Here is an 8440-nt window from a genome sequence, read left to right as displayed (position 1 = left end):
ACCCCAACCAGTTTAGGTATCAATGTCATGCCTACTTCCATTGATCCCATTATGGTTATCCCTCCTTTGAAAGTTTTAGCTGGACTTACTCCATCCATTCTAGAGGTAAACCATTTTCCTCTTAAATTTCTAGTATCATTTCCTTAATTAAACCTAAACTGTTTCCTTTATTGTGATGTAGACAACTCATTCATTGTCTACCTCTACCTCCTTTATAGTAAAAAGAAGAGCACTCCCAGCTATGTATGACTTGTATAAAGTGGCTAAGGCCTCGAAATCTTCAAGCACTTCCACTTCCAGTGCTAGTATTCCTGTTACTCCTTGTCCGGGGAGGTCTTAAGAGTTACTAAAACTCAGTTGCTCCAATACCTTAAGAAGAACATTGAAGAGATTCCTTCATTTTAACAAAACTTGATCACTGTCTTGTCTACCTTGAAGAAAAATCCAGAGTTTTCCCAAGAAATTAAGCTTTCCTTAAACCAATTGCAGCACCAGCTCCCTTTCTTGGTGGCAAATATCAATTCTTTGGCAACAACTATTGGTGAACTCAATTAGAAAATTCAGTTGAAGGATAAGGCTTCTGAGGATATCAATAACAGCCTCTTTCCTTATCCAGAGATCAAAACTAAGTTTGAGCAAGTGGCTGATAAAAAGGAAAGTCTTATTGCTGAGATGGAAAGAATTCAAAAGGAATTGGAGAGACTTGAGACTGAAGAAGCTGAATTGGAACAAATTGTTCAAGCACTTTTTGCTGAGTCAAGCAAACATAGGAAGAGCTGGGAAGACCTTACTAAAGAAATTCCTCTTCTAGAAGAAATGAAAAACAAAGCCGTGGAAGAGGCAGATCAATCCAAGCTTCTTTGGGAAAGCTTCAAAGGCAAGTTTGCCTCTTTATGATGATGTGGTTCTTTATTAGTACTTGTGTCCCTTATTGGACACTTTCTTTTGATGTAATAATCACAGGTGTTTTAGCTTTGTACACCTTTTCTTTTGAATGGCACGTAATGAAACTTTCTCACATATTGAAATGCCATTTTTAGTTTCATCTTTCCTTTGCACTCTCAAACCACACTTTATTTAATTGAAATGGAATGCATAAAAAATAAAAGGGCAAGATTGAAAATATAACTTGAGAACCATGAGTTGGTTCTAAATGCAATACTTTAAGAACATGAAATAACCAAAATACCTCTTGCTGGAATACTTGGTTGTTATATTCATTTGGAAATCCTATGAAAGTTCATAATTGACGAGGCCAGTGAAACGACCATTGGAAACTTTTCAAGTATTTCCATAGGAAATCCTTTTCCCCTTCCAAATGCTACTTTCCTTTTGGAAGGCTTGACCAATCGCTTATTTGGCTGGTCTTAGTATCATTTTCTCTCATGCCTCAAAGATTGGGGGGTGGTACGGTTTCAAGTATACCCCATTGATGGGAGATGAATGAGGCTCACCATCTATATCCATCAACTGATAGGCTCCTATTCCTAGAACCCTTTTAACCAAGAAAGGTCCTTTCCATTTTGGAGTCCACTTGCCATACTTTATATCTCTAGTCCAGAGCGGCAATTTGACTTCCCAAACCATGTCTCCTTTTAGAAAAGACTTGGCCTTTACCTTTTTGTTGTAAGCTCGTATTACCTTTTTCTTCTGTGCAATGACATGTTCTAAAGCACTTAACCGGACCTCATCAAGGTCTTCTAACTCTGCTAGCATAGCATGAGTATATTCAGCTGGAGTTAGCTCATTTTGAAAAACTACTCTTGCTGACTTCACTGTCATTTCCATTGGAAGTACTATATCGTGACCATATGTTAACATATAAGGAGTAACTCCAGTACTTGATCTTTTTGAATTTCTATATGCCTATAGTGCTTCTGACAAAAGGTTATGCCACTGCCGTGGATATTTTTCAATCATCTTCTCAATTATGCCAATGATGACCTTGTTAGACGCCTCTACTTGTCCATTTGCCTGAGCAAAGTATGGAGTAGAGCTTGTGAACTGGATATTATATACTTCAAAGAGATCTTGCACCATACTTCCTAGAAAGGAAATACTTCTGTCTGTGGTGATGGTTTCTGGAATTCCAAACTGGTGAATGATATACTTTTCAATGAAATCCATCACTGTTGATTGTACACAAGATTTTAAAGGAATGGCTTCCACCCATTTCGTGAAATAATCTGTGGCCATTACTATATGAGTATGGTCATCAGCAGAAGGAGGTATGATATTTCTAATGAAATCTAATGCCTACCCTCTAAATGGCCAACTCTTTACCATAAGTTGCATGTTGATGGTTGGTACTCTCTGAATAGGACCATACTTCTGACAAGCTTGACAACTTTTGGTAAAGTCATTACAGTCTTTTAAAATGCCTCTCCAATGATATCCGTACCTTTTTAGAAGCCATCTCATCTTTGTTTCGGCTTGATGGGCTCCACATAGCCCGTTATGAACCTCCCCCATAACTTGAATTGATTCCAGCTTGTCCAAACACCTGAGGAGAAGACCATCCTCTTTGCTTTTCTTGTACAATTCTCCATCCATTAGAATGTAGTGAGGAGCTACAAGCTGAATTTTCTTATTCACATTTGTGCTTGGATTCATCAGGAACTTAATGATGGGGACTCTCCAATCATCTAGATATGCCTCCTCCAAGTCAATATAGTTAACTTCCAAATGTTCATTCCTCATTTCTATAGATGGAAGTGGTCTCCTTTCTATTGATATTATGGTTTTTTCTACTCCAGGTGGAACTTTTATACAGGATGCTACCTAATCCAGTCCGTCTGCCTCTTTGTTCAGGTGTCTTGGCCAATGCTGTAACTGATAATCATCAAATTGATTAAGTAATTGTAAGGCCAAGAAATACAAAAGGCCTCAGATGATGACTAAGGCATCTATATTCATCAGCTAACTGGTTGATCACAAGCTTGGAATCTCCAATGATAAGTACACTTCTGGCTTTCATTTCTTGTAAAATTTCCAAACCAATTATGAGTGACTTATACTCAACCTGGTTATTAGTACATAAATAATCCAAAAAGAAAGAAAATGATGTCTTCATTTTCCTTGGAAAAATTATGATAATTCCAGTTCCGCCTCCATCGCTAATACATGAACCATCAAAGAATAATGTCCATGGAGAATGTTCGAGGTAGAGACTATCCACCTCGTCACACATTTTTGTTACTATTTCAGTGGAAGGGTGATCAGCCAGAAACTCTGCTAATGCACATCCCTTGATTGCTTTCTGTGGAATGTACTTAAAACTAAACTCCAACAAGGCAATTGACCACTTTCCAATCCTTCCAGTAATCAAAGGCCTCGATAGCATGTACTTAATCAAATCAGTTTGAGAAACAATGTACATAATAACCAGAAACGTGTATATTCTTAATTTCATCATAGAATAATACAAAGCAAGACATAACTTTTCAATTAGAGTGTACCTATATTCAACTGGAGTGAGTACTTGACTAAGAAAGTAAACAGCCTGTTCCTTTCCCCACTCATTATTTTATACCAATAGAGTCCCAATGGATTCCTCAACTGCCGATAAGTATACCTTAAAGGCCGCTTCTTTATTGGTGGCATCATTATAGGTGGATTGATCAAATATCTCTTGAGTTCTTCAAAAGCTGCTTGATGCTAGTTTGTCCACTGGAAATCTTCTATTTCTTTCAACTTCAGGATGGATGAAAAAACATGGGTTTTTCCAGCATAGTTGGAAATGAATATGCGAATAAAACCTATCTGTCCCAGAAACCTCTGAAGCTCTTTATTACTCTAAGGAGGTTGTGCTTCCATAATGGCCTTAGCTTTATTTTTGTCAACCTCTATTCCTCTCTGATGGACCAGAAAGCCTAAGAAATTTCTAGCTGAAACTCTAAAAGCGCATTTCAATGGATTCATCTTCAACTTGTGCATCCTCATCCTTTTGCAGGCCATTTCTACGTTAATCAAGTGTTGAGGCTTTTCTGAGGACTTGATGACCACGTCGTCTATATAAACCTCCACAAACCTACCAATCATATCATGGAAAATCACATTCATCACCCTTTGGTAGGTAACACCTGCATTCTTAAGGTCGAATGGCATAACCACCCACTCAAATGTCCCAATGGAGCCTGGATATCTGAATGCCGTCTTTAATAAATCTTTTTCAGCAATATAGATCTGGTTATAACCGGAATGGCCATCCATAAATGATAGAATTCCATTCTTTAGCGCTGCATCTACCAATAAATCTCCCACGAGCATTGGATAATCATTCTTTGGAGTTACAAAATTGATATTCCAGAAATCTATGCATACTCTTAGCTTGCCATTCTTCTTGATGACTGGCACTATATTTGAAAGCCATTGCACATACCTGGTAGTTCTGATCAAACCCGCCTTTAAAAGCCCTTAAATTTCTTCTTTGACTTTCAGAATAACTTCCTATGACATCCTTCTAGGAGGTTATTTGAAAGGCCGGTACCCTTCCTTGATTGGTAGCTTATGCTCCACCAATTTTCTAGAAAGACCATGCAGCTCATCATATGTCCAAGCAAAGCAATCCTTAAACTCTTTCAAGAAAAAAAAATCAATTCTTCTTGAAAATTTGGTTCCAACAGTCCACTTATATAGGTTGGCCGTGGATTTTCCTCTGTCCCCAAATTAATTTCTAACAGTGGATCTTGAACCTCGGCCTTTAAATCATCAAGCTTTGCTGGAGCAAACTTCAAGTTTGCTAGTTGAATCACATCTAATTTACTTTCTGGACCTACCAAGTTACTGGAAAGTACCTTGGCACATCGTCTACTTCGTTCCAGCCGTAATTCGGCTAGGTATGCTTTTAATCTTGCCAGGCAACAGTTCACCGCCTGGTTTCTTGCCCTCTCTTTCTTGTGAGTTTCTTCCATTAAGACTATTCAAAGTGTAAGGCATTAGACGTCGGCCTGTGAGAAGATTACTGGCCTTGACATCTCCTGGAAAATCTCCTTAGCTTCTTCTTCCGTAAGAGTTTTCTGCATTATCGCCGACTTGGGTCGACCCTTGCTGTCTTTTCCAATGAACCTTATTGGCACGAACTCTCCATTGTAAATCTTAGCATCTGCATGATACACTTTAGCAATGAATGGTTTGTTGTTCGCCTTTACAATCTTAACTTCATCGCCATCCCAAAATATTAGCATTTGATGCAACGTGGATGGAATGCAAAAATTGGGATTTATCCATTCGCACCCTAATAATAAATTATAGGCCATTGTGGATTCCACAATTAAAAATGTTGTCATAGTTGTAACATCTCCAACAGTCAATTCCAATGGAAGGATTCCCTGTGTTTCCACTGAACCTCTAGTAAAACCACTGATAGCCACATCACTAGGAATTACATCCTTAGCTGTCTTACCCAATTTCCTCATTACATTAATAGGAACAATATTTAGAACTGAGCCATTGTCCACCAAGTCTTGAAAGTGGATGTCCCTTAATTAATACCTTTATGTAGAGTGGCTTTAATGAGCATTAAAAAGTGCACATTTAAATCCCTTAAGCTTTAACATTCTAGGACCGTTATCTATCTTATTTTCCCGTTTTAGACTAATTTCATGTTATTGCCCTTTTCAGGCACTTATCCCCAAAATAAGTCAAGTCAGCCAAATTAGAGCATAAAAGAAACAATCTCAAGCTGAATGGAAGAATGGAGCAAAGTGGTGGAAATCAGTAATCTTCGATCGATCAGGAATATTTTCGATTGATCTCACATTGATCGATCTCACCTCACCAAGATGGATCAGACCCCTTGTCCTTATCCAAAAGAATTCACCATCTTCGATCGATCCAACTTTCTTCAGATCGATCGAACTTCATTAATCTGATCCTCACCTACCACTTTTGTCTTTATCTCAAAATATCCTAAAATATCTCAGAGATTTGTCGTATTCCAAAAAGGCGCCGCCAAGGATGGATCGATCTTGCCAACATTCGATAGATCTCACCAAAGTTTAATCGATCTCATCAAAGGTCGATCGATCAAACCCTCTTAAATGCGAATTAAAACAGAGTCCAGCTCATTAAAAGTTAGCTCATGGTTTAATCATTGGAGGAGCCTTAGTGCACGAGTCCAGACCATTGAATGTGACACTTGAGGTACCTATATAAGGACTTTGAGCCACTTTTACAAAAGATATATCATACTTTAGAGAATTAATCTTGAAGAGACAGGAGAGGCTAGAGATACACACCATTGGGGAGCTCTTCTATTCATCTAGGGTTTCCATCAAGAAGGAGATCATTCCTACCATGGAGATAACCCTTGAGGGTTAGAGGACTACATCAATGAGTGGCTAAACATCTTCTTGGGGCTAGAGTTAGCCCTAAGCATGCCTTCTAGACCTTGATGTTGTATATTTTGAGGGGATTTGTGTTATAATGTTGTCTTGACACTTGATTTATATATGAATCTTGTTCTTACAATGATTTATGTTGATTAATACTTCCAATTGATCATTTCATTCTATCCATATGTTTATGTATACTTGAGTAGAAGTTCATGTGTTTATCTCTTGGTTTTGTGATATTGATGCATGTCTATCTGTGTTGATGCTATGAATCTAGAGATTGTCAAGGCATAATGCTTAATTAGAATACTTTTGTGGTTTGTTTGATGGTTCATGCTCATTTCTTGATGGATTGTGCCTCTCCCTTAGCTTAATTAGTTTAATTTTCATGTCCCTAGATTAGTTGTAGTGTAGATGCATTACTTTCCTAGATGAAAGGACAATCCATGCTTGTTATTTGATGTTCCATACTTATGAATGCAAGTAGTATATTTCTCTAACCATTTGATGTGTTTGGATTGTGAACTTAAAGGAAGGATTAATGACTTGATTTGATATATTATGCTATTCATTAGGTTGTTTAGACAATGTATACTCAATTGGTCATCCATGCTTGTTGATTCAATAAAAAACACACACTTAAGTTGCAACACATGTTTCCCCTCATCTATTATACATTAGAGTGTTTAGAAAGGTGATGTTTAGTGGTGACCTATAAGTTCCAAGATCTCTCTCTCTTTTGTTATCTCTATCTTTAATTTACTATTGCTTGATTTACATTGAACTTGCTTAATTTTGTTGTAGTTTAATCAACCAACAAACTATATTTTGATCACTTGACCTACTAATCCAACCTTGTTTCCATATTAGCATAGCTTCCATTTCCCTTGCGACGATCCCTACTCACCCTAACTACGTTAGTAGTATTGGTGGTAGTGGCTTTTACAAATTTAAACTTGCCCACTTAACACGTTTTAGCTTGTTGCATTCGACACACACTAAGTTTTGGCGCCGTTGCCGGGGATCTAGGCAATGCCGTGTTTTGGAAACAATTAGGAATTAGTACCCTTTTGATCGTATCTTTACTTTATTTTCTTTTTAGTTACTTATTTTGTTTGTTCTTATTTGGCTAGGTGAATGGAGCAAGGAAGTTAAGCAAAGGAGAATTCAAAACAAGGAGCTAATCTAAGCACAAAAAGGGCTAAAATCTAAAAATTGCAAAGCTAAGCAGAAAAATTGAAAAATCATTTGAAGTTGCTTAAGGACCCCTTGTGAGATCTTTCTAACTCAATCTCTAGTTAAATCATCGGCCCGAGTGGTGGCAAGTTTTTAAATTCTTAGATAAATCGTGAGCCCGCGTGGAGGCAATTTACTTTTCTTTGCATATTGTTCAAGCATGGGAGTATGGGATCAATGTATGTGGATCACTAAATCCTACTCTTGTCCCTCCTAATTTGCATCTTGATTCGATTGTTCGTAATCCTAGGGGAAGAGGTAGTTCTCATCAGTCCATCATCAATGGAGGAGCAACATGACGACTATGTGGAGGACCTTGGTTACATAGACCAACAAGGTATCCTCCACCTTAATGTGCATCATAATAACATCCAAGTACCATTAGGCATGCCTAGACCATTCATCCCACCACAACAAAAAGGCCAAATTCCATTGGGAATGCCTCTGCTAATTTTTGCTCCACTGACCGGTGGCCTCTTTTACAAGGGTCGCGATACCAAGTCAAGCTTGAAGAGTTGTGTGTGTTTAGGAGGTGGCCAAGTTTTACATTTATAAAAAGCTACTACTACCTTTCTCTATATAAAATATAGATAGGGCGAGTAGGGATCGTCCCAAGGGATTTGATGGTGTATCGAATTGTGAAACTATGGTAATTAGGGTTAGTAGGTCAAGTGATCACACAATTGGTTGGTTGGTTGATTAAGCTAAATTGAATTCAACTAAATAAAATAATATGAGGTAAACAAGAGAGAGAGAGGTCTTGGGGTGTAGAGATCACCACCAAGAAATACTTTTCTATACTACTAACAAGTGATCAATTGAGGGTAATTGATGTGTTGCAATATGATAAGGGTGTGTGTGCATTAGGT

The 8440-nt window shown here is 37.8% G+C and overlaps 2 protein-coding genes across 2 annotated transcripts; both read right to left on the bottom strand.

Annotated features, from left to right (window-relative positions):
• Positions 1-2256: 2256 nt before the first annotated feature.
• LOC132296517 (uncharacterized) lies at positions 2257-2700 on the bottom strand. Its single transcript, XM_059794710.1, has one exon. The coding sequence runs from the start codon at positions 2698-2700 to the stop codon at positions 2257-2259; it is 444 nt and encodes a 147-aa protein (XP_059650693.1).
• Positions 2701-2851: 151 nt separating this feature from the next.
• LOC132296516 (uncharacterized) lies at positions 2852-3603 on the bottom strand. Its single transcript, XM_059794709.1, has 2 exons — positions 3575-3603; positions 2852-3458 (listed from the first exon to the last, which is right to left on the bottom strand). Exons 1-2 carry the CDS (start codon positions 3601-3603, stop codon positions 2852-2854), a joined length of 636 nt encoding a protein of 211 aa, XP_059650692.1.
• Positions 3604-8440: the final 4837 nt, after the last annotated feature.

This window comes from Cornus florida, unplaced genomic scaffold (assembly GCF_030987335.1).
Source record: "Cornus florida cultivar Cherokee Brave unplaced genomic scaffold, ASM3098733v1 CherokeeBrave_3.0.0_Hap2_Chr02, whole genome shotgun sequence".
Taxonomy (NCBI): Eukaryota; Viridiplantae; Streptophyta; class Magnoliopsida; order Cornales; family Cornaceae; genus Cornus; species Cornus florida.
This window is presented reverse-complemented; position numbering and strand designations above follow the sequence as displayed.